At 40.8% G+C, this 26816-nt stretch overlaps 1 protein-coding gene across 1 annotated transcript; it reads right to left on the bottom strand.

The window, feature by feature from the left end:
• Nucleotides 1–4353: 4353 nt before the first annotated feature.
• Nucleotides 4354–26816, bottom strand: LOC113007950 (neuroligin-4, X-linked-like). Its single transcript, XM_026145031.2, has 9 exons — nucleotides 26433–26816; nucleotides 24171–25133; nucleotides 23204–23353; nucleotides 20231–20416; nucleotides 18258–18708; nucleotides 14154–14367; nucleotides 12817–12941; nucleotides 9465–10074; nucleotides 4354–5751 (listed from the first exon to the last, which is right to left on the bottom strand). The coding sequence occupies exons 2-9, from the start codon at nucleotides 24643–24645 to the stop codon at nucleotides 5344–5346; spliced, it is 2619 nt and encodes an 872-aa protein (XP_026000816.1). The 5' UTR covers nucleotides 24646–25133; nucleotides 26433–26816; the 3' UTR covers nucleotides 4354–5343.

Below are 26816 nucleotides of genomic sequence, written 5' to 3'. Positions count from 1 at the left end.
TCTAATGAGATGCTTGATTTTAGGTGGGGGGGTGTTATGACCCAGGGTCATTATTTGTGGTACGGGGTTGTTATTGTTTGTATTTGTATTCAGCGATGCTTGTTTCCAGGTGGAGGCCGCCCATTGGTGGAGGAAGGAAAGAGGCCAGCTACAAAAGGGGTTGGACTGGGCCGGTGAGGAGACTTTTCCTGGTTCCCCGTGAGCTGTGTGGCTGGGGACCGTCGTGGCGTGTGACTGCACGGGGCTGCAATATTAATGTTGAAAAAGGGTTGTACCTGGGCTTGGTAGCTGTAGGGGTGGGAAGCCGTTTTCTTTTATTCCCCTCTTTTTTCCTGTTTCGGGTAGGGAGACAGGTTAGAGAATTGTATTTTGTTTTGGAATCGTGGGAGGTAAGTTAGCTCTGTTTTTCTTTCTAGTGTGTTTTGTTTGTTGTTTTGGCATCGCCCACCCTGAAGCTCGCTACCTGTTCAGTGAATAAATTAACCAAACTCGTCATTCTGCCGTGGTGTGTTTTTTTGTTTGTCGTTATTATGTATTGGGTTTATTTTTTCGTTGTGTTGCACCCCGGCTTCGGGCCGGTGTGTAACACTTTGTGTTAGAGCCAATTAGCATGTTAGCATGCTGATGTCAGTATTTAACTCAAAGCCTCGTTGGGCATAAATGCACACAGAGCTGCTTGCACTTCTGTAGACCCATAGTCTTAGTTAAACAGCTCCTTAGTGCAGTCTCCGTTAAAGCAAGTGGATAAAACACCCCATTAAGAATATGTCTACTAAATGACATATATTCTCCATATGGAAACACGATGCTCACAACATATCACACATAGGACAGCGAACTGTAACATGCTGAAGAACGGCATTTGAATAAAAAACAACAGCATTAAAGGGACAAATTTAAAGCAGTAAGCCTCATAGAGTTAGTTACATTCAGGCAGATCTCACTGTTAGATATAAATTCAGCCAGGTAACTGAAAAATAATCAAAGCCTCACCATCTCTACACATTAGCACGCATAAAGCCTGAGTGCACTTGTTCAAAAATTCCTGATGAAATGACATTAATCCAGTTGGAACCACTGAAGTGAAAGCCAAGATTAAAGACGTTACAAAGGAAGCGTTTCAGTGTCCAAATGGCTTTTGATTCATTAAAAAGCACCCCTCTCCCGAACTGTCAAACTGACGGTGCAGTTTGCAGCAGCTTCTCAGGGCTCGTTCATGCACATGTTGACGTCAAACCAAAATTTTAAAAAAAGAAAAACAACCTGGTCATGACTTGAACTCATGCTTTCTGGTGTGTTGCCTTCCATAAATCAAATTAACCGCAGTTATATCTAGTTAATGGGATTAGAGCAGGGACACAATGTAGGAGACATCAATCTGGTTTGGAAGTCAGCCATGAATTTGGTTCTTTCACATCTTACAGGGTCTCTGTGGCCAGCTGGCAGGGGCTGTTAGTCCATGATGATTTACAGTAATGTCTCCTTGCTGCAGTGGTGGCTTCAGTAATTGCGCCATATATGCACTATAGAGTAAAGCTAAACATAATCAATATATGATTCTTTTTACATGGCTTTGAAATCTAATGGAATAGTTCCACATTTTGGGAAACACCCTGTATTCCTTCAGGACAATGTATAGCACACTCTCATTTGTTCTCACACAGATATGTAGCTTAGCATATAGATTAGAATCAAGATACTTTAGATTTATAAACTCTATTACACATAACTTTCTTCTTTTTTCTTACGAAAAACTAAGTGGGATAACAGCAAGCTGTAGTTTTACCAGGAGCTGAAAATAATTTGGCTGAAACCATTTCTTGGCCGAGCAAGTCCTAAGCAGAGGCTCCAGGAAGTCACTGTTCCCAGCCAAGAAAGAGACACATAACTAGACCCTGAAGCCATACATTCTTATTTAGGCACAAATCAGATATGCACCAGTAATGGGGAACTTCAGGGAAGGTAGCAGGCTCCTACTCTTTATGCTAAACTAAGCTGAGATAAGCTAGTCTCCTATTAGTAGCTGTTTCTGAAAGACTCCATTCTTCCACAGCATTTCCCACACTTAAAACTGGCTTGAAATAATAAATGACATATCATATTTATTTACTGCTATGACTAATATGGGCGCTGACATATATTTAGTTTCAAGTGGGAAGTAGGAAATCTCAAGTCTGAGTCCAAATTTTCAGCTGGAGCGCTCCTTGAAGTTGGATTTCCCGCTTGAAAAGCCCCACCAATCTGGACAGTACAATCCAACATGGCAGCAGTGAGTGTAAACAGCATTAAGACTATAACACTTGTAATGTGTACTACCTCTGTTGTGTATTTCTTAATGGCTAAATAAGCCACACGTAGAGAACCGTCCACATGCTATCTGTAAACGCCCTGCACAGCTGTATTAAGCTGAAAAATAAGCATCGTGTTGTGTATTGCTAGTGATGGATGAACAGCATCACATGTCTAGGGAGCACAACAAATGCGGATTTCCCTTGCATTCAAAGCTACCAATACTGGAAAGCAGTCAACTCTGGAATGAAGTCACTCCCACCTCTGACATCAGACTTCCGATGTAAAAGGAATGCAGCATATCGCCCGTAATATCCAACGGAAAACAACCACTTTATCTAATCAAAACAGAGATGACATTACTGGAATCCTCCTATTTCACTCTAATTGTTTTAAAAATGAAGACATACAAGGCATTTAAAATGCTCATAATTGTAAAATACTGATATTTTTATTTTTCAAAAATGCAGCAGAAATGTTTTATGCTTGACACAATCCAGCCATCCGCTGAGTCAGTAAACCCATATATGCAAAAAATATTCAGTCAATCAAACATTTGTTAAATGTTATTTTTATATCTCTTTGTAAAAGGTCTTTGCTTACCATCCACAATTTTTTTTTCAGCTTTCATTTTTCATGTATTCTGTTGACAGGTAACTAAAATCTCTCATGAAGAAGTTACTTAGGATGAGAGGAGGTTAAATAGGCCTCGCTGTCAAAGCTGCAATGTAGCTGCACAAATGAGGCTGGGAGGGGGAAAGGAAGGGGTTGGATAGGAACCAGATCAGGACAAGGAAGGCAGAAATAAAAGGGAGTAAAATGGGAGCTTCTCTGCGCCATCGTTATGGCTTTTGGTGAAGTTCCTGGAATCTGGGTTTTTAGTTGGAGCAAAGAAAAAAAGTTTTTAGCTTCACAGTAGCAACCAGATAAGACTATGATTTCATAAATGCTTCATATCCTATTATGATGACCAAAGCAGCAAGTACTCACGCTAAAATCAGCCATTATTTCCACATGATGTAGTCTGGGTGGGGAGGGGGGGAGTGATAATTAATTTAACTGCTTTCCCGGTGTGTCTTGATAGAAATTTGGAAAAATATTGCTCCATTAAGAGGATGTTAAGGCGTAAAAAGCAGCATGTTTGCCTCACACTGTAACACAAAGCAACTGTGATTGTCCCCTCTTCTGCTCCACCCAGACTCCACCTCATTTATCAAATCTGGCAAACAATTGGCACCATGGTGGCAGGTAGTAAGCCAAACATCGAGCTTACTACCGATAAATCGTTGGTGACACCGCCACATTTCTCTACAGACTGTGGGTGACAGCGTCAAGAGAATCTAAGCAACAAGACTTCTTTGTTTTATTTAGGAGGGGTTGGCAGGCGTGATGGCGGCTTTTATATTTTAATGGGTGCAATTCAGTCGTGGGTTCGTAAAACAGTGGGGCTTGAAAAAAACAACAGAACGAATCCTTGAATTTTGAGGGACATGCTGTGATTTTCGACAGCATGTGTCCCAAAAAAAAGTCTTTCCCTCATGCCTTCTGTAACAACCCCGCAGGGTTATTAGTAGAGGTATTTAAGCCTTTTGTTCTTTGAATGTTTGGGGAGACATGCAGTGATTTTTGAACTCCTGAACAATCACCATCTGTCTGTAAATCTTCAGATTACATTTTGGTTTTTTAGGTAATACGGGTAAGGCCTTGACGAAGAATTTTAGGAATGCGAAGGGAAGGAGAGCAGGAAAGGTTCAAAGGGTTCGTGGTTTTTGGCTGGTGCTCAATCATCAAACCAATATTGCATTATCTACACAGTACTAGCTCATCTTCCCAATGATCAAAAAAAAGACAGGATGGAGTGAAAAATGTCCTATATTTCAACAACTAAACAAGTACCTAAATGCTCACATTGTTAAGAATTACTCAAATGACTGTGCATAGCAAATATAGTCTGTAAATAAAGGTACTGTGTACATATTACAGTGGGTTGAGATAGAAAGACAACCAGCCTTGCTTTAGGACATCTATACAATAATATAGTAATATCTGAAATGAAAGCAATAATGTGGTTAAATAAGTCATGTTTTAATGCAAGAGCAGGTAAATGCTGTAAATCATAATATATCATCTGTATCTTTCCATTCTATTTACAAGAGTTTAACACATAGCTGGTTAGAGTGATTCTTCAGTAAGTCTGGCAACACTTCAGAGGCCCCTTCTTCTTCTGAAGCTAATTTCTTTCTCTTGGCACACTTTCCATTTCTGTGTGTGTGTTTTTTTTCTTCATATCACTCTATCTCCCTTTGTCTTCCTCACTCTCACAGCTGTTAAATCCCTCTCAATGAAATCTTAATCTCTTTCCCACCATCGCGCAAACTTTTTCCTTCAGCTTATGTTGTCTTTTCAATCCCCCTCTTCCTCTTTCTCTGCTTTTTCCTTTTTTGTTTTTTTTTTTACATCCATCTCTCGCTGGAATTTGTTATTTTCTCCTCAGCTTAGTTTGATCCTTGGCAGATAGGGCCTTTGATCTTTTAATGAAAAAAAAAAATGCTACATTCACATTTCACAGGTTGTTCAAGTTGACATCAGCAGTCTGTGTGTGTGGTACTTCATAACTCAGTTCTGCATCTACATCTGCTCTCTTCAGCCTCAGCACGGTTTGCACTGCGCAGCTCAGGTGCAGTAAGAGATGTAAAGTAACTGACCCCTTTGCCACAGTGCTCCTCATCCTCCTCCTCAGTTGTAGAAAAAGCAGATTTAAAATCCAAAGCAGGTTTTCAGACATTTGATGGATGTCCTGGCTCATCGGGTTATGAGCAAATGAGTATCTCGTCTGATCCAGTTTTAGGTTTCAGTTCCCCAGACATGCAACACACAGCTGTTTGTCTTTACATCCTGTTACTGAAAAATGTCTCTCTGTCATTCCTTCTGTAACAATCCTGCAGGGTAATTAGTAGAGGTATTTAAGTCTTTTGTTCAGTGTGTGTGTGTGTGTGTGTGTGTGTTTAAGTAAGGGTGTGTGTTGTATCTATGTGCTGCGGTATCTTGCTGCGGTTATACACGCGTGGTGGAGTGTGTGTGCGTGGAGATGTGTGTGTGTGGCAAGTGTGTATTACTATATGGGCTATGGTGTGTGTATCCCTGGTGAGGATGCCCCATCCTCATCCCGGCCACCGATCCAGGCGTCATTGGGGTCATTGGCGTCGCAGGAGTAACGGGGTGAGACCCCGGGGTCACGGGCAGCGATCCCGGGGTCAGAGAGGTCATGAGGGGGACATCGTCGGGTGAGCGGCGCAACGTGAGGGTGTAATCAGGTGGGCAGGTGAGGCGCACAGTGTCCAGTGTGCTGTAGATGTCCTGGGTGTCCAACCCATCCAGCGCATCTAGAGTATCCAGGGTGTGATGATGGTGAGCGTTGTTCCGTTCATCTGCTGAGGCAGCGTCACACTCCAGCTGCTTCACCTACAGGTTTGGAAAGTTGGACGAGAGAAAACAAGGAGGTCAAAACAAAACAAAAAAATGCATTATTAAATAACCACATCTAGGGCAGCAACTGAGTATTGTTTCTATGATAAATTAATCTACCGGGTATTTAATCAAGTAATTAATTTATCATTACTCCTGAATAAAAGATAACATGAGAAACTAGTTTAATGGGTTTGGATTTCATGTTTTACCCAGCAAACAGTCCAAAAACTGAAAAAATATTGAATTCACAGTGAAATAAATCTGAGAAAAACACCAAATCCCCACATGGCCAACATCAGCACAATTATGTATAAAGCCACAGTTCAGTAAAATAAACAATTAATCATTATACCTACTTCAGTGGGCAATTTTCTTCCCTTTAAATACCATTTAGCAGGTGCTATCCAAGACCAGCATAAAATATCACTGGTTTATATAAATATATAATGAATGCACAAGCCTCTAAATGCCACCTCGATCTAAAATGAGAAAGCGATATCAAGTGAAAGCTCTCAGTGGGTAGCATATGATAATAGAAGGCTTTCACTTCAAACCTGGCTAAACCAGACACTGAGCCTCCTCCAAAATAAGCACCGCTTTCCTTTGTCAGGAAAAGCCTCCATGTTCACAGCACCACCAACGAGAAGATGTGAATAAGATCATCTGACATTTAATCAGGTCAAGTTCCATTTATCAATGTGGTCAGACTATTATCATGATGTTGTTTGCCCCTTTCAGGCACTACTTGATATTTTAGACATGGCATGGTTTTTTAATTTTTGGAGAAAATATTATATTTAACCCTACTTTTTGAGAACTTTGATATATCAAATATACACATGTGATTCAAATGATGGGCAGTAAATGACAACATAATCCTTCATAAGTCTTTTTGAGCAGTAATGCTATTAAATTTTGCAAAATCTGCATTTAAACACCCAAATATATTTCTTCACATGTTCAGGCATAGGAACATATTTTTGAATGTAGCGATTTCAACATATAAAGGACGGTAGTCTGGGCACCGTGTCACACATTTGTGACATGTGTCATGAAATAAAAATAGAAAAATAAGAATAAACCCTTAAATTGACCCATTAATGCCTGTGTATCATTTTTGAAACACGGTACTTTATTCATTGTTGAGACTTCTACATCATCAGTGTGATTTTTCCCCCTGAATAACTTAAAAATGACACAATACAATTTTAAGCCTGATACAGCAAATATGACACAAATGAAAAAACAGAAATTATTATTAAATTCATTTTTTAAACAAATTTGTCTAATAGTTCCAACTCTCCATTTTTTTTAAAAAATTGAATTTTCTGGCAATTATTTCATGGTTCAGGCTTTAAATGGTTAAAGGGACGGTTTAATAAGCAAAAGTGTGGTTTGTTGCCTGAGGCAACACCGTGCCATGGAGGGTTAGCTTGCTCGACACAACAAGTATTCACTGGTTTTAGAGTAATTTATTTATTTGATATATCATAATTCTGTTTTTATTTTTTATTTATTATAACCACAGCACAGGGCATAGTGATTGTGTAATCTCTTCTATTTATTATTTATTGATTATTTTGTTGTACTGTGTGGCTATTGTTCAGTTATTCATTTTGAATCATTTATTTCCAGTTGAATCTTTAGTGATTTTGCAAGCCTTTCCTACATCTTGTACAAAAAGTATTCTTCAAAACCAGCACAGATGGACAACAGGGGTTTGGCTGCAGAAGACAATTGAATTTGTTGAAAACCCAAGAACTGACTAGAGTTTTTGAAAATAAGGCATTTAATTCAGTCTCAAATGAAATTTTACTATAATTTCTAATCAGGAACCTGATTTTAAAAAATGCTTAAAACAAAATGTGTCAGATGGGCTTAGAGGTATTTGCATCTGATCTTTCATATATACTACAGTAATTTGCACTGTATGAAAGTCATGATGAATGGTAAAGATTGGCAGCCACTCTGCATCTTAGTGTTGTTAGTTATGCCCTCTGTCAATCGTGGAAGGAAATTATGGGGGAACAAGGGCAAAAAACATGATAAATAATAAAATAATATTAACTGAAAGCTTGTGTGTTAATTGCATATATAAAAAATTACGTTTTGAAATATGTCTCATAGTTGCTGGGGTCCATTTCCGACCATTCTCTAACTCCTTTACCTTGAAATGGTGCAACGATGTATGAGTCATTGTTCTACAACTCAATTGAATAAAACATATTTAAGGCTCTAACCAGACCGCCTTTTGTTAGCTCCATTACCCTGCGATTGAATCTTGTGCTTCAGTGAAGCCACTATATTGTTACAGGGCAAGCATGTCTCTTAATGCATGTTTATGGAAGCAAGAGGTCTGTCTGCAATTAAAATCAATATAACACTGATTATTGGCCCAATTTTCTGATATTCCATTCCACAGCCCCAGACTAGTACTCGGGCCCCCCTATGCCACCCCATTTTTAAAAATCCTAGATGCACCTGCACACCGATGTGAGACATTCACATTAGTGAGATCGCCTTTAAAGAGTCAAACGTCTTGGTAAACTGGGATTTCATTGCACCTGATTCAGAGCCAGCTTTGAGCACCTCCACACAGAGTTAGGACTTGAATCCATAAAACAAATCAAATCAAATTCTAACTACCTCATGCTATTTGTCATATAAACCCCTCCTGCCTTTATTTGACTGATTTTTAGGTATTACTCTACATCAGCGGTGGGTAATTAATTTTCCCAAGGAAAACTGGGACCTTTGCGGAGGGCCACACGAATAAGTTGAACTTAGTTTTGGTCAGTTAATTTTATTTCTTTATAAATAAGCTTATTGGTGCTCAACAGTCCAAGTTTTGCCTCCTGTTCTACAATCATATGTTTTTCTTAGCCAGAATAATGTAAAACCCAAGAATACGTTCTAATAAAATGTTAGATTTTTATATTTAAAGAAACACAGAATTGAAAATACGGACTTAAAACATAAATCTGGCAGCTGTTGTGCTGAACTTGATTACTGTAGTTCAATTGCCAATTAAGATTTGTCAGCTATAAAACATATCTAACATTTAGCACTCGCTGTGTGAGATTTAAAAGCGACAAGCGGCTAACAATGCTCCAAAGAGGCCAGATATTGAATGAACTCGAGGCAAATGAAAGCAATTCAGGCAATTGTACACAGCTAACACCTGCACATGCATCAACACTCACAGATACACACGGATCCTCACACTGATAATGTCTGCTGATGACGGGCTGTGTTTTGCAAGAGTGCTCTACTGGCAGCTGCTACACTGACAAGAGTTTAATTACGTCGTCACACAAAACCTCAACTGACTCGCTGACAATGAGCGTGATTATTTTCCATATAGCTTGAATCTGAAAGGGCACTCAGGGAGCACAGACCTCTGCCAAGGCTGATCCCCAATTTTGCAGGATTCAAAGAAAGCGCTCTGATTGTGCACACAAAAATGGAATGGGGTCTTACTTTGCCCATGCTCCACCTCTCCAAGAAGGTTGATGTAATTCTATAACTTTTGCTACAGAATTACAGCTAATCTTGGTGACAAACAAACAAACAAACAGACAAACCGCCAAGCTAAACAAAGATCTTTGAAGAGGATTTCTGTGGCTACACAAGCACACCATGACTCACCGCAATCTAGACTTCATCACATGTGCAAAGCATGTGCAGCCACCCACACTGTGACTTACCTGTAATGACATCAGTCCCTCCCCCTGTAGGTGGGCTGCAACGTCTGCTGGCGTGATGTCTCTCCTCGGTGGGGGAAGCGGACGTGGCCTACGATGCTCCAGACGCCTTTTGTCTTTTTTGTAAAGAAGAGCCGCAAATGCAAGTATGTTAAGAAACAACAGTGACGCTCCTACTGCAATAGTCACTGAGAGCTCAGTGGAGTAGTCCTCATTAGGGACACGGACCCCATTTTCTTCTCCACCTTGTCCTAACGCGGGCTCGGGTGGTTGTGGAGTACCTCCTGGGGAACCCGGGTGGCGTGTACTGCTAGGAGGCCAACCTTTGGATAGACGCTTAGTGTAAGAGTAAGGGGTGTCATCCTGTGGAGAGGGACTGTGAGTGAAAGACGACACCGACTGGAGGAGCTCGTTGACATGATGCAAGTGTGGGACCAGCTGGAGCCAGAAGGAGATTTTGGTAGCACGGTAGTGGTCTCTGACACGGGGCTTGAGGCCAATGTGGAGATACAGCTGCTCCTTGGGGGTGTATTTAGACCAAGCCACTTCCTCGAAGCGATTAGGCTTTGTGTGGATAAACTTGGTATCTTGAGGAACTGGCTGGTTTGGATCACTGAAAAATGCGAGAGAAGGATTTATTTGTTGCTAACAAATAACTGTAACCTTAAAGAAAATAATACTAAAAGAAACAAAGAAATTAAACACATTTAGCAAATGATCTCATGTTGCACCACGTGTGGCTCAGATATTCATTTGACGTACAAATATCAATGACTTTTTTTTCCCTTGCTTCTCAAATGTCAGGGAGTTCTCAGCTCCTTCTGTGCTGGCAATCATCCTCCGAGGATGCCGAGTTTCGCTCAAGCTGGCACAACAGTTTCATCAGACTTTCTAATCAATATTAAAGTGACATAAGACAAACCAGAGGCAAAAAATATTTGCTACAACGCAAAACAAGATTTATTTTCCTGTAAACATAGCTGCGAGGTGGTTTCGTTTTAGTTCATTGATTTTTGTGCAGTTTATATGCCTCTTACAGAACATTCCTGTTAATGCACAGTTCAAACTCCTGCAGTTTGAACTGCGTGCAAACCTGTCAGATATCTACATTAGAGATGAATGTGTGCGTGGTACAGTGGAAATAGCTTGAAAAATCACTTCTCTGACACATGCCGACAGGCATTTATTTGTCGATTTACCGACTTATTTGTGTCAGCAGCTAAAATGTTGGGAGTCAAACGGCAGCGCATCTTCACAGACTTGCCAGTTACGTGCTATGTGCTGGCTTGTCAATCAACACCTTATGAACAGCACAAAAAGGCTGCTAGCTTAAAGACCCACCGACACACAAATGCACACAAGCTGAGGATTTATACGCCCACACAGAGGCGTGCAAAATATACATCAGGGAGCATCACATCTCCCCCGTTAAATTGAGCTGTCGCAGAGTTCCATCACCATCCGAGGCACTCAGAGCCGAGAGAAATCTTTCTTCAGAGAAAGTTCCCCTTTGATAATTGAAGTGTATACTGAAATCTTCACATGCCTACTTGGTGATTTTGCGCTGCGGCTTGCTGCGACGGTAATGACAATACAGACTATGGGCTAGAAACAGCTAACTTAATGCAATGTGACTGCCTTAATGCATTCACATTAAAGATATCTTTATTTCATGCCACAGTCAAATTATGTGAGCGCACTGTCCTGGTTCTTTACGCTGTGAAACAGCGAGGCTCTGCGGTGATTTAGATCAAGATTTAGACCACAGATGTTTCTGTTAATCTGAAGAGGTCTCAGTGGATTGAGCCTCAATTGGATTAATTACTGGTAATTACTCACTTCAAGCACTGCAGAAAGAAGGTCCATCTTCAACAATTACTTTTATCTTGTATATAATGTCAGCGTGGAAAGATAAAAGGCACTCTTATCAGTGTGGATTGTCAGGTTTGTAAAGTTTTAATGCGGGCTTTTTCTGTGGCAGCAATATTTTTCAAAGCTATGGGCAGACCACTTCAGTCTGCTTTAATAATTTGGATTGCTCTTTGCTACTTAGTTTTAATTCAACATACTGAATAAACTATATTTCTCATTGCGTCAGAGAAGAGAAGAGAAGAGAAGAGAAGAGAAGAGAAGAGAAGAGAAGAGAAGAGAAGAGAAGAGAAGAGAAGAGAAGAGAAGAGAAGAGAAGAGAAGAGAAGAGAAGAGAAGAGAAGAGAAGACATTTGTCAAGCAACAGCAAATTAATCAATTGATTCCTCTTTTAGGACATCACCTTGGCTGTCCTCAAAGACTTTTTTTTCAAGAGCAGGAGCTCTTTAACTATTTCCGCCAAGGTCCCAGAAGAAATGCCTGTCAAGACATTGACATGACAGACAACCTGTATGCCCACTTTGCCAAAATTAGTCTGCGGTGCTGCTTTCATTATTGTGTCTACAGCGGCGTCTTCTCGTCAGACATCAGAGAGCTCTTGAAGGAAAAGGCATTACAATAACATATCCTTTGCCTGTGAGCTCATTATTTTTGTTGCTCTAAAAGTGCGATGTTTTCATCTAATGCTACATTAAAATTCAACTTCTACGACAATTGCAATCAAATTTTTCTGGAGAAATGTGGTTCTCGTGCCATTATTTGCTATGTTAAATATTGCTTAATTTAATAAAGAAGCTGAGCGATTAAGCTTATTACTCCTGCCTGTTTTCGATAAACTCATGCCAATGCCTACAACTCAATGCTAACAATCAAAACTTTTACATTCTCCTCTTTGTTCCCTCTTTGACTGAACTCTCTGTGTGTAAACATTGACAGATAGCTCGGTGCCTGTGTTAATCTTTATTATTAATCTGTCCACAAATTAAGCACATGGAAAGGATATCAAGCGCTGCAAAGTGGAGAGGCTGTTTATCTTGATAACATTATAGACTTGAAACTTGGCTGTCCTATTTCAAGCCTGGAGGAGATTTATTCCAGTAAAATCAAGACTGAAATGTCCACACTTTCAGAAACAACACTTTGCGTTGCCAAAACCTCGTCTTTGCATAGTCAATTAAAAAAAAGGACAAGGAACGACTGATCTTTGACTTTGACAGCTGTGCATTTTCTTTTGCACTTGTAAAATGTGATTAAGTGTCTTGGCTTTCATTCTCAGTCATGAGACATTTTACACATGTGGGAGGGGATTATGTATTAATAGCAGAAATTAGAAACGGGTTTCTCCGTTTGAAAAGACTGAATGACGCCGAAGCCATCCTCTGTTTTTTGTCTTTTTTATGGACTTTTGCTTGTGTTTGCTTAATTCTCCGCGGGATTTTCCAACAGAACAACATCTCACATTGCAGCGGACATTTTATTAACTCACCCAGTCTTGGCAAAGTTGGTCCAGTAGGTCATAACGACCGCACTCAGCATCACATCGTTTTTGGAGAAGTTACAGTTGAACAGATCGGTGGGTCCCACCATGGGCACGCCGAACACATAAGGCACCTACACATATACACACATATTCATGTTAGAGTCAATACATTTGTTCTATGGACTCCAACCATAAGCATGACTGAAGCACTACTGAGTCAGATCCTGCACATTTAATTTGATCATATTTCCATACTCTGGTATCTAATCATTTTCATATTACATGTTTTGTTTGTGATCTTACTTTGTAGCAGGGATAGTGCAATATTTTTTATGCTTTTTCATGTTATGTTATCTTATGTTGACTAACAGAGGACTACAGTAGAGCTCTACACCTGCATATCGCTTTTGCCCTTCAGCTATTACATACTTGAGCCAAGGAAAGCACTTACGATTAGCCAATCAGCGCCAGGGGTGGGACAAACAAAGAACAGGCATTTATGTATATCATCACCTGTGCACCCATATGCACTGGCAGCAGAGCCCAGCTTCAATTATTTATTAAAAGGGTCTTAGCTTCGTTACAATGTTCAATCACATGTGGAGTGGCAAAAAGTGAGATGGGCAACATTACTGAAATTGCACTGCTGGCTTTAATGGGTAATTTAAGTTAATTGTAAATGTATTTCACTTGTCTTAGTGGACATTTTTTATGCAAGGGTGAAAAGATCAAAGTACTTTCTTGCTTAATGCACAACATTTGAAAACCTTGTGAATTACAGCCAATTATGCATTTTACATTTATTTCATTATTTTGAAAAAGAAATGTTGTTGGTGTGCACAAACAAATACACAACCAACAATGACTCTGTAGTCGAAATTAGACTAAAGTGTGAATTTTGTGTCCTGTTATAGCCATATTGTTACCATCATAATTCAGTCATCACATGCATGAACAAAGAGCTGTTTCATATAAATAGTCAGGAAAAATACACATACACAGCATATAACTACTTAACCACCTAAAAGGCCTGTAGCACAAGTTATTTCATGAACATTTCTGATATTTAATGCTCTGACAAATTCCTTAATCAAGTATTTTGAACAGATCAATGTGAAGCAGTAACAAACCCCAAAGCTCCTCATTCATTGTATAAATCTTTCAAGATTCTTTGAGAAATAAGTCATTTTGTCAAATTTGCTTTAGAGTTAATTACTCAGATTAGTCACCGTCCTTTGCGAAGTCTTTCTTCTATCCTCTTTGATATTTAGTCTCATTTCTTGAGCCTAGTGCTTAATAACTCTTCCCATGCAACAGATACTGCTCATGTACTTTGATCTCACCTCATCACCGTGGGCAGAGTCGGCCCAAGGTGGCGTGGCGTCACTCTGGCAGTGGTGGTAAAATGAGTAGAAGTAGGTAGGAGACCCATACTGAGCGTGGAGATCAGCTGTTGCTATTGCTGGTGCCACCCACTGATGGTCAGTAAAAAGCGCCACTAGTGTCTTCCTGCGGGTTTCTGCATTGTCCCGATCCGCCCAGTCTGTGTACATGAACCTTAAATCATAAATACATTTGAAATTTAGTCAATCAATCATCTCATCTTTCAGCAAATCTATTATATGCATTACAGAGCAACAAGATTTCACAGCGAACGGATATTTATATACCAAGGATTCAAATTCTGTTGTCCTTGCACAATGACAATAAAGGTCTTGCACCTTGAATCCAGATGTCGAGAGGAAGAGATGGATCCGCATGCTTATACAGTGGTGATTCAACAGTCACAAAGTAAACCAGCCCTAAAGCATGCAAGCATTATTTGTTTGACACTACATAGCTAACTCATAATGTATAAAATTAACAGTAAATTGCATGAAATAATACCTAAATAATACCTCCTGCAAAACTAGAGACCATAAACTCATCATTGGAAACTATGGTCAGCTCTTTTTGCAACCAGAGCAGTCACCCTATGCAGCGCATCATAAGGAATTCAGGTTTAAGGTCCCTCTGCACTGCTTCAGTTTTAAGACACCACACTATGTCTACAGTTGTCTATGGCTTTTAGATTTTGCTAACTATGCTTTTTGCCATGCCTTTGACCAGAAGATTGTTCCCACTTGCATGTCAGTTTGATATATTTGAAGCTACAATGAGGGATCAGTTAACTTAGCTTAGCATGCAGATACTACAGTGTAGTGGTTTACACATTTGCCTAACAAGCAAATCATCCCCGGCTCAGTCCCAGGAGGAGACTCAAATCCCTTGGGCGATGTGTCAGGAAAGTCATCCGGTATAAAAAATCTGCCAAATCAAATATGCAGAGCAACCCACTGTAGTGACCCCTCTGTGATTAAGGGAGCAGTAGAAGTAGCCTTTTGTTCTAGCAGTTGGAGAAAACAACTCATTTTGTCCGTGTTAAAATAATTGCTAACCAACACCTCTAAAACTCACTAATATGCTGTGTCTTTTTCCACTAAGTCTCCTGCTGGTTTCCTTTATTCTAGGAATCACTGCCTGGAGGCAAGACACTGTCAATGTGAAGGGAGGAAGTAACAAATTACATTTATTCTCATTACAGTGCCACTAGTGTTTTATGAGTCCAAACTTTGGCTACATTGGTATATGCTGCAGAGTCAAAACAAATGTCACATGAAATAGGGATAATAAACACGTGAGAACGGAACAAGAAGCTGTAGTTGACATAAAAACCAGCTTGTTTACTGTGAAGCACACATGTTCTCCGTGAACTTTACCTCATGAATATAGTTGTTGCACTGCTTGTTCACGCTGTTTCGGGTTCAATGCTAAAACACTTGTGTGGGGGGGGCTTTGCTATCCCTTCATCACCTATGACCCGCATGTGGGCGGTTGGTTTTCTCAGACCCATGGCCTGCTTGTATATTCTTATTATTCTGTTGTGTTCAAGGCTGCAGTCGCCCTTACAAGCTATGTCTCCTAGTATGAAGTATGCCTTAGATTTGGACATAGTACTTTAATATAGTGTGAAGTCTGTGAGGCAAAAATTTAAGAAAAAAAATATGCGATTTGGAAGGTTACTTAAATCATCCGTCTTGTGATGCACGGCTCATATCTTCTACCACACAGAGGATTGTGAGTCATAATAGCCAGAAAAGCATGTTGGTTTGCATGCTTCAAATAGTGACTGGATGCTGTGGGACATCCTTGTCATTTTGGCATACTGTTTTGGACATACTGTATTGTGACATACTAAATCTTTATCTTATATAATAAGCAGCATGGTAGTAAGAATATTGGAACAAAGGCCATCTCTCTCCTCTGATCTCTGTCTGTGTCATGGATGTCTTTAGAGCCGCAGGTCTGTGTGTCTGTTTGACCAACAGTGGGACTGAGGCAACAGTAGACAGGACGACAGTGTGGGTGTGCTTATTTGTGCTTCAGAACGCGACCGCCATGTAACGATCAGAAAATAATGTTTTTCTTGCTCGCACTGCTCTCCTCATCATCCACTTTCTAGCCTGCTTGGCCACAGCTGCTCTCCCCATTTCTCTCTCTCTCTTTCTCTCACTCAGGAACAAAGGGGTTGGGTTTGAATGTTGGTAGTTTGCACGTTCAAATAATCTAAATTTTGACTACTATGACAAATATCCCAGTATGGCCACTTGAAATGAAACATCCAGCCAGACAAAGAAGGCAAAATAGAGGAAAAGCTGAGACTGATTTTTTTTAATTTCCTGAATTTTTAGAAACAGGTTTGCTTTAAGGCCGAGGAGTAAAGAGTTATCTTTAAAACAGGTAGGCATGTCAGCAAGTTCATTGTCAGTAGGCAATAAATGTAAAAATAGCTCAGGTTTGTAATCTGCTTTAACCTATAACTGCAGATCTATTAAAAAATGTAAATAATGTAAAGGGGATGTAATGATCATGCAGGGATCCCATGGGACAGGCAATGTCATTTTGTGTCTGAAAGCCCCATAACTTATTGCACAAATGTTGTAACTTCAAAAGTCTCATTCAGCTCAGTGTTTGAAGGCTTAGAGGCAGATTAAACTGAGAAGTGAAAATCAGAAAAGCTGAACCTGGAGCAAAATCAGAGTCAGGAAGGAACTACAACAAACTAACTGTGAGCACCACAGTTAGTGCCTATGTAATCTATGTGTGTTAGTGGGCTGCAGCTGCTGTGTGTAATTAGCTTATATTGTTTAGAGATTTCAGTGTTGTCGGCTGTACTGATGCCTCATCAGCTGAGGCTGATTATTTGATTTATGTAGCTTAATATTGCTACACAGAGTCTGAGGACACCCACTCTGGTTGTTCGGTTCTATTTTCTTCTAAATTCTGTAAAGGCCACCACCTGCAAAATACTCTATTGACAGTTGCCATGTTAATTTTACTCACATTTTAGTGACTACATTTGAAGGAAACTCTTTTTATTTTAGCATAAAATCTCTTTAAGGAAAGGGATACTTTTCTTTTTTCTTTTTACGAAGGAGCAACCTCCAGAGCTGAAAAATGAAGCCAACTGCAATTCCTCCAGGTGCCACTTTAGGCTGGCTGCAAGAGACTCAATCTTCATAGTGGTAAAATGTCCAACTTTGCAGCATCAAAAAGCATATTCACAGCATGGATCAAAAACAATTTTGGGCTCTGCGGATAGTTTCCCTCCTCTTAACCACTGGGTAATTGAATTATGGGCATAACCACATTGATTGACTAACCCATCATAGGCAGATGGCGCTAACTGGTGTCTGCTAGGCCTCACCTTCACTGCTGCAATAGAAGATAAAAACTGGACCTTTTTATCTTCTATGTACTATTGGGGCCCTGTGGAGCATTTTTAATGGATTATCTGATTAATATTGTGGCTTCTTTTGCAGCCATCCAAGACATTTCTCCTTCAGTTTTGGTGAGTACAATTGTCACTGTGTTATTTGCACGTTACATAGCGCTAATTAGCTGATATGTGTGTCTATGTGTTGCACCGGAACAGTTTATGAATGCAGCTTAGCTAGTATTAGCTAATGAATTAGCACTCCACTTTTCCATCCATATAAGCTAACTTCTGGCTCCAAGAAAACAACATGGTGCTGGGGAAAACACTAACACTGATACTTTAAAATGTGAAGATCAAAACCAATGGGTGACATTAAACTGTCTGATTTTTACTAAGTACTGTTGTAAAGTGCTTCTTCCATCCCTGGTCACAGCCATGACAGATATTTTTTCATAAACTTTAGACATGCTGGAGTCTGTTTCTTTAGGACAGAACATCAAGCTGTTCACACTATTACATCACAGCTAGCTGACACACTTCTAACTGCAGGGTCACATTTATTAGCTTCGTATCAATGATCCCATCTAACTTTCTAAAAGAAATCTGATAATTATATTATTTGGAATGTCACATTATTATCCCCTCACTTATTACTCATTTTTTAAGTATATTCAGAAACATAACTCACCTTATGCTTTCTCTCAATGTGTCTCGGCCCTCTGGGTATCCATACAAACTATCCACAAAGTCCGACACTGCAAAGTCAAAGTCCTCAGCACTGACACCGTCCTCTGAGTCCACTATGCCCTCCACAAACTTCACGCCCTCGCCCTGATTAACCCCCAGCATCACGTCGTAGTTCAGAAACTCTCCCTGCTCCATCAGAATCTGGGGGTCATCAGGTATAACATCACCATCAATCACCGGGGCAAAAGCTGTATGATATTTGGCTGGTGTTATGTTCTGCTCCACAAGTTCACGGTAACTCCGGCCCTGGAGGCAGGCAACCAGTTGCGTGCTGTCATCGATGCCGCAGCCCACTCTTTCACCGAGCTGCCGGGCATACTTGCTTGGCTGGTAGTTGACAGCCCAGCTGGCTAAAGCACTGCCACTCTGGATGATGGCTCTGTGGAACAGGTCTGATACACATGAACACACAAACATACTGTAAATACAAATCTGGGTGTAGATGTAGCCTGTATACACTGAGGCACATATATATGGGTGCACATGCACCCACACATGTGTGCATGGATGCACAGCCACTTGAATGCACACCGGAAGGTTGCACAACACATTTGCACACATAAATAGATCCAGAAGCAATCATTCCCACGGCAAGGGAAAAAAAATTGGCATCGAAGATCTGCATTATTCTGATTTAAAGTATGACAGGTTATATCTGGCATACTAAGTTGAAGTAAGAGTTAAATGTTAAAAGTTAAAAATAATAACAGCCCTAGGCTATATGAGTCACGGGCAGGCTATATTATTCACAGAATTCAAAGGCTTTTTCAGGCATTAAGACCACTAAATGAAAGCTGCAACGGTTCACTGGAGACCTTGAAAAGATTCATAATGGTAAATGTCAGAGCTTACAAAGCAGCCACCTACCTACCAACCACCATCACAATCTGTCCATTCTCTTTATATATTTTTAAATGCAAAAAAAAGTTTAACATACAGATGGGTGATAATGATCGCTGAATTCTTGAAATCTATGGCAAGGAGATCAAGTGACTGGTGGTGGATGGGGGGGGGCATTTTTTCTGCCATGATTTGGTTCTCCCCTTGGAGATTCTTGGAGGTGGGTCACTGCAAATCAATACATTGTTATTCTGACTGATCACCTTTATCCTACGATGAGGCATTTATTTATTTTTTGTCTTGATCGCCGTGCTCTCTCCCAGGATGACAGTGCCTCCACCCATAGGGATAGTGGACTCACTTAACTCATTCACTGCCAGGGTTTTTGAGCATTTTTACTCATTTTTGAAGAGCCACAGAAAACTGTGTGTTATGATCATATAAACGCTGAACCTACCAAAATGAAGAACAGACTCTCTTCTTCCATCCAAAAAAAAAGCTTGTTTCTACCATTTTCCATTCTTTAGTAATCAGCTGTAGAAGAGAGGTGGGTTCCACCAAAAATGCCTGTTTTGACCACAAAAAGGGAGAAAACGAGCTTTTTGTGAAAAATACATTTCAAGCAGTCTGATGTTCACTGACAAGCTGCCCGAGGTTGTATTCTAGCCCCTCCCATTGGAAACGTAATTGTCGTCTATAGACGTCAATGGCAGTCAACATAAGTTTTTCAATTGACGTCTATAGACGTCAATGGCAGTGAATGAGTTAATGATGTAATAAGTATGAAATTACTTAAGTCATACATTGTGGTCTTCAGAGTTTTTGGATGTCGACTCCAATGAAAACACCTATGGGAAATTCTGGATTGACATGCTAACCAGGGCTCTTAACCGCCATCATCAAAAGACCAAAAAAGGGGGAAACCTTGATAGTCCACCACTACCCTAAAGTTGCACTGATGGCATGTTGTGGCTTGACAGTTGGTTTTTCTTTTCATTTGTCACCCATCTTTAAAGGTTGAACTGAATAAAACACAGTACATCAATACACTTTTTATCTTTGATTCTTGCTCACCCTCCGAGTAGTGCGACAAGGTGAGGAGGCTCACGCAGGATGCTCCAGCCCCTGATCCAAACACCGTGACCCTGTTTGGATCCCCACCAAAGGCTGCGATATTTTCCTTCACCCAGCGCAGGGCCTGGATCTGGTCAAGCAAGCCGTAGTTCCCTTTTGCTGCCTGGTCACCTGTACTAAGGAATCCTATAGGTAGGCAGAGAGAGAAGGAAGAAGTGGTGCATCTTTATCTCACAATAACAAAAAGAAACTCAAAAGAAAACACAAAGTTGGGCACAAGATTACGGCATTCATACTGTTAATTATTCACAAGTTGTTTTTATGATACATTGAAGTTTAAAATTCATGAAAAGTGATGTGCCTCTCCTGCAATTCCTCAAACTGAATCAAATCAACAAGTTACATCCATATTCATTCATTCATTGTTGGTTTAAAATGGAGCACTGTAACAAAAAATAATTTCCCCCAGGGATCAATAAAGTATTCTGATTCTGATTCTGATTCTGATGTCAGGAAATATCAATTACACACGGAGATAAACGCATAAATCTACATGTGCATGCAGTTACAACTGCAGCGATCCCTTATTCCCTTTACTACTGATGTTAACTAAACACGAGGATCCTAACGGCTCACTCCTCTATCTCATTACTGCAAAAGCTCATTTCTGTGAACCTCAAGCACATAAGAGTATAATGAGCAAGAAAAGCAATGCTAAAATACATTTCACCACTTATGTGCATTTGTCAGAAATTTCTCTGAAGCAAAAAGAAGGACACTGTAAGGATTATATTCGTTTAGAAGAGCTCTGTGATTATTATAACTGTATAATGTGCTTTCATATTCTGGGGAAAAAAATTTTGACTCAATCGTTTATTTATTTCATTTATGCTCATGTGCATAATTGTACATCGCTTTTAATAAATGGGCTCACCTCATGCATCCAACTTATGGTGACAATGGCGAGGAGAAGGAAGAAGATGTACTCGAGATGTAGCTTGATGGTGATAGTGATGATGATGGAGAAGGCGCAGGTGGTGTAAACACAGGGGATGGAGTGAAGACACAAAGAAGCATGTAGGAGGGTCTTTATTTGGCTCTGAATGATGATTACAGCAGTAGTTGCTATATTTTCCCCAAGGTCAGAATTAAATGGAATTTCTTCTCACCCACTAACCACATGCAGATTTATTCCATCTTATAAAATCAATGTCTAATGAAAGCCTTGGAAATTAGCATTTAAAAACGTATTAACCTTTTAGCATGTATTCAAACCCAATTTTCAAAAAACATTCTCTGCCTAATTAAGGAGGAACCCAGATGTGTCCTTACTTTTGGGAGAGAAATGTCTCTCAAACAGCCTGAAAATGATTTGCATGTGCAAGTAAAAGATATATAAACCGATAAAATTTAATTAAAAGCCACCTATTAATTAATACAAAACACCAGTCTAGTTTTTCTATTACTAATTTACATAATCATGCATATTATAATAAGGGATGTCATTTTTTTAGCTGTATAAGCTAAATCAGGCATTAAAGTAGAAAAGATACAGTATCCACATGTTTCTAACTTACATATTATTTTCATATTTTCCTCACTCTCACTGCTAAATAGTGGGCACCTTCTTATTAGAATGCTTTTACCCAGTCAGTGGGATGTGTTGCCTGTATATTGATTGAATCAATATACGGGCCTCACACAAACAACTAAATGTTCATGCCCTTAGTGTAATACAGTAAATGAGGCCTCGCATTTATTTTTAACCCTCCTGTGGCCCTACTCAGCTCTTTGTAATTTTAATAATTACAACCACAAGAATGCTTAATACCAGGATTTTAAGACATTCTGATTATCCAACCTGTGAGCTTTGCATAGCTGCCTAAAATTAGAAAAACCACAGGGAATCAGATTTTTGCTGTTCAGAGAGCAATGAGTCAGAGAGTCATGGAGGTAAAGTGGATCAGATTTGAGTCGATGCTAGTAGTGGTGGTGGGGGGGTGGCTTCAGGGGGGTTTTCTTTTTCCACCAGGGACCCCCATACTCAACATGTTTCCACTTAAAGAAAAAAATTTAAAAAATAAACGGAAAGGGCGCTCTGGGTAAAAACAGCTCACTAATGGTTTTCACATTTCATAGCTCGTTGAAGGATTAAACAATCCAGATGGTAAGTATACTCTAGATTTGACTTCTGTGTTGAGACGTAAAAACTGAATTTTGTTTTAAACGAAACTGTTGTGTCTTATAAAAGAAAGTTCCCACATAATGAGAAAAAGCAGAAATATTACATGTAAAAAAAATTCATTTACAAAGTACACACTGCATCAACCCTGAACTCTCAATTATAGCTCATAATATCTAATAAACAAAAACTAAAACTGAATTAGTGTAAAGCAACAATGTAAAATGCCGTTTTCTCCAAACTAATGCATTTTTTTTCCTGGTGTAAGATCATTCTGATAAATCTCACCACTGCGGTGACCACTGCCATCGGTGGACCTTTTGATTTATGCATTCCCACCTTCATCTGCTTCTATCATGGGGTAAAATATCCATCTCTTCCTATGCAATTTAATTTTTCTGGAAAAGACTAAATTCCCAGATTAAATAAGTGCCACTGAGATGTGGACAACGCATTTCAAATTATTATCCATCCATCACCCTTTAGACTACCGCTTCATAATGGAAATTACCATACAGTAGGTGTATGACACTGCAGTGATACCCAGAGCACCTTGGCAGTAATTGCTCTGCTATTGTTCTCTCTCGAAGGGTGGAGCACAGTTTTGAAGCTCAAATTCAGCCATTTTAGAAGCGATTCACTAAAAACCTGCTTGTGGCTGCTTGGATTTGGGAGACTTAAACTTAAAAATAAAGGCAATACAAAAACAAACCATGAGCATATACACTTAATACAGCCAAATTGTATACATACTGGAGACAGGATGGGTATGAAATGTAGATAATTTTTACCTAATACTCCTAGGCGGTAGTTGAGAGTTATGACGATGACATTGCCATAGCTTGCAAGCACACTGCCATCCATCATGTTACCGGTGCCTTCTGTGTATGAGCCACCGTGGACGTAGACCATCACTGGCCTCTGCCCCTCCTCATGGATGTCTGGGCAAGAGAAAGATAGAGATGGGTTAAGATAGATAGATAGATAGATAGATAGATAGATAGATAGATAGATAGATAGATAGATAGATAGATAGATAGATAGATAGATAGATAGATAGATAGATAGATAGATAGATAGATAGATAGATAGATAGATAGATAGATAGATAGATAGATAGATATTAGCATCACATGGCATTTTTTTGCATAACTTTTTGCACAGCTTTATTCTGTTTGTGTGTGCATCTGTGGCTGTGTGTGTGTAAATGTCCATGTGTCCATTTTTATGTATCTCAGCCTTTGATCACTCTTCGGGTTTATTTGCTCCCCTGCCTTCATTTTTCAGTTGGTGGGTATAAATTGAAGTGGTGGGAGCGTTCAATGCCATGGCGTGTGTATGTGTGTATGCGTGTGCGTAGGGTCACATGCATGTGTATGAACCAATATGTATGCATGAGTTAGTCTGTGTCCTTCCCACTTTCCTCCACAAGTAAAGGCGTAAACCCCATGGCGACTGACGCAGGTGTCTGCATATTAAGTGTTGGTTCAACCAGCAGTGTGCAGAGGGGGTTGAGGGAGCAAGGTATAATTTTAAAAAAAAAAAGATTTATTTGTTTGTCAAGGTTATGTCTGTGCTCTGACAGGACACTCATGATTTAATCATTTGTCATGCCCAAAATATTCCCACAATCAAGTATCATCCTCTTAGCCAGTGTAGAGCAAAATGAACCTAACCATGTAATCCTAATCCCAATCCTGCACGCTTGTTTTCCTTCCCTGCCCCCAGATTTCACTGCACACCACTAGGTTCACTTACCTTCCTCAGTTGGCACATAGATATTGAGGTAGAGACAGTCCTCGCTCTGGTGAGTGAGGTACGTCGCTGCTATATCCAAGTTAGCAGTGAGCCAGGATGGCATCATGTCTCCCAGTATGCTCCTCTCATCCAATGACTGTGGGCACACAGGAGCAAACTGCGTCACGTTTCGTATTCCTGGCCAAGGTAAGGGCGGCTCAGGCGGCTGGAAGCGCCGATCCCCCGTTGGAGGCCTGGCGTAGGGTACTCCAAGGTACTGAATGACAGGCCCAAGGAGGTCTGAGGGCAGCGGGGTCAAGATGCCACGGATACGGCCCTGTGCCGTAGAAATGACCGGCACAGTCTGTTGTGCCAATAAGGAGGGTGGATAGAGAGAAAGGGAAAGGCAGAGGGAGAGGAGGAGGGATAGAAACCTGAGGTGGAAAGAGAAGGATGAAGGGGGGGATAAAAGTCTGCTGGTCCTCAGCTCGGACATGATGATGTGTTTTGGGGATAGCTGGAAGAGGAGGGATAGGAGGGGCAAGGGGAGGAACTGGGGGAGGCAGAGGGTTCCGGCTGCTTTGACCCTTCAGAGGTATCCAACACTCACACACAGCTGCTGCTCAGCTTGGCCCATAGCACACACAACACAGTCCTGGCTCCTGCAAACAACCTTTTCCCCTTGTGTATGTGTCTGTCTGTGTGTGTTCCTGTGTGTGAGTCAGTGATTCTGTTCCTCTGAGTGTGCAGTGACTCAGTCAGTGACTCCGTTCAATACGCCGTCTCAGAGTGTATGCATGTGTGGAACTGTTTAAGTGAGTGTGTATGTCTTGGACTGGCGATTTGAGCCTGCTTGCATGTCTGTGTGTATATGTTTGTGCATGTATGTGTGTGCAAGTCTCTCCTGTTATGTAAACAGTGGCATCACTGTTCCGCTGTCACTTTCTCCTTCGGGTCACCCCCATAACAAGCCCAAACTGCCGCCTGGATAAGAGAAAGAGAGGCAGAGAAAAGCGGAGGAGGGGAAAAAAAGAGAAAGAATGGATTTAATTAGTCCTGATTAGAATAATCACAGGGCAACAAAAAATAAATAAATAAAATGTCACACACACACACAAACACACAGGAGACACACATATGACATCACAAGGCCGGCTTGTGCACCTTGCTTTCTTTTCATGATAAAAATAGATATGGGAGTGATAGATAGGGCAAACGAGATGTTGTCCGCTCAGCTTAACTCGGTGTCAGACTGTCAGGGCTGCTGTGTCACATCCTCACTACACACTGTTTCACAGATCACAGGACCCCGATGGGGGGATGGGAGGGTGTCACGTCACACGCTTAATTAAACCCCGAATACACCGTAGGGCTCCTGACCTGCATGTAGCATAAGGTAGGAAGCCTGTGACGCGCGCACGACCACGCACACGCATACTTTGCTCTCTATCCCACCACCTAAGATGCGTGCAATACACCTTTTTTTTAAATGTCTCACACACACTGTCTTTGTCACCTTACATGCTCGGTCTTTTTCCCTCTCCATCTCAAGCGCACTCACACACACTCTCACACACACACACTCACAGCTGCTTCCCAGCCGACACTGCTTTCTCTCTCTCTCTCTCTCTCTCTCTCTCTCTCTCTCTCTCTCTCTCTCTCTCTCTCTCTCTCTCCCTCCGAGGGCCTGAGGGCAGAATATTAACACACGCGTCCACATACGCGCACAAAGAGAGAGAAACATCAATTCTCTGTATAATCACACACACATCCGCGCGCGCGCGCACACACACACGCCGACCCACTGTAAGCTGCAAAGATATTAGAGTGTAAAAGGATCAGCGCGCTGTCGCTCCTCTTATGTTAGATTGTATTGGTGTCTGCTGTCCAAGGTGCTAGTTAACATTCCAGTGGTGATCACACACACGCTGATGAATAACGCTCCATTTATCAAGGCAAACCCGCCTGCCACCCTCCCCTTGTGTATTTTCATATAGAAAGAACAGATAAAAGCTAGGCTGCTTTCTTATTATAACGAACGAGAGGGAAAGCGTGTGCGATGAAGAAGAATAAAAAACAAATAAGTGTGGAAAAATGCTTGCCTGTGAGGTAGAATTCCCTGTCTAAATCTCTATCGGCTCTGAAGCTGACTACGGCAAAACACGCTCACTCACTCACACACACACTCACACACACACTCAAATGCAAAGCCTCAACCTGCATCCCCGCTGCAGTAGAAGGGGAAAAAATCCTCAAATGACAAAAATGTAGGATATACCGTACCCAGGCTGGGTGAGAGGTGTGAAATCCCATGGACCTGCTCTCCTTTCCCTTCCACCGCAATATTTGCCGCGTGTTTTCGCTGCTGCAGCTTATCCGACGTGCCCGGGATGGGATATTGGGAGATATTCCTCTGCTGCTGCTGCTACTGCTGCTGGTGATGGTGGTGGTGGCACGTCTCCGGGGTGGGAATAACCCAAAAAAGAAACAAGAAGAAAAAAAACAAAACAACCTACAAGCCTTCCGCCTGAGAAAGGTGGGAAGAACAAGAAGAAGGAAAAAAAGATTTGTTTGGAGCTATAGTAGAAATTTTAATGTTTCTCCGAGGAATACAGGGCCCAGGACGTTCAAGTGATCAATCTCCTTCTCTCCCTCTCTCCCTTTCTT

Source organism: Astatotilapia calliptera, chromosome 16 (genome assembly GCF_964374335.1).
Source record: "Astatotilapia calliptera chromosome 16, fAstCal68.1, whole genome shotgun sequence".
Taxonomy (NCBI): Eukaryota; Metazoa; Chordata; class Actinopteri; order Cichliformes; family Cichlidae; genus Astatotilapia; species Astatotilapia calliptera.
Note: the sequence above shows the minus strand (reverse complement) of the source record. Positions and strands in the feature narration are given on the sequence as shown.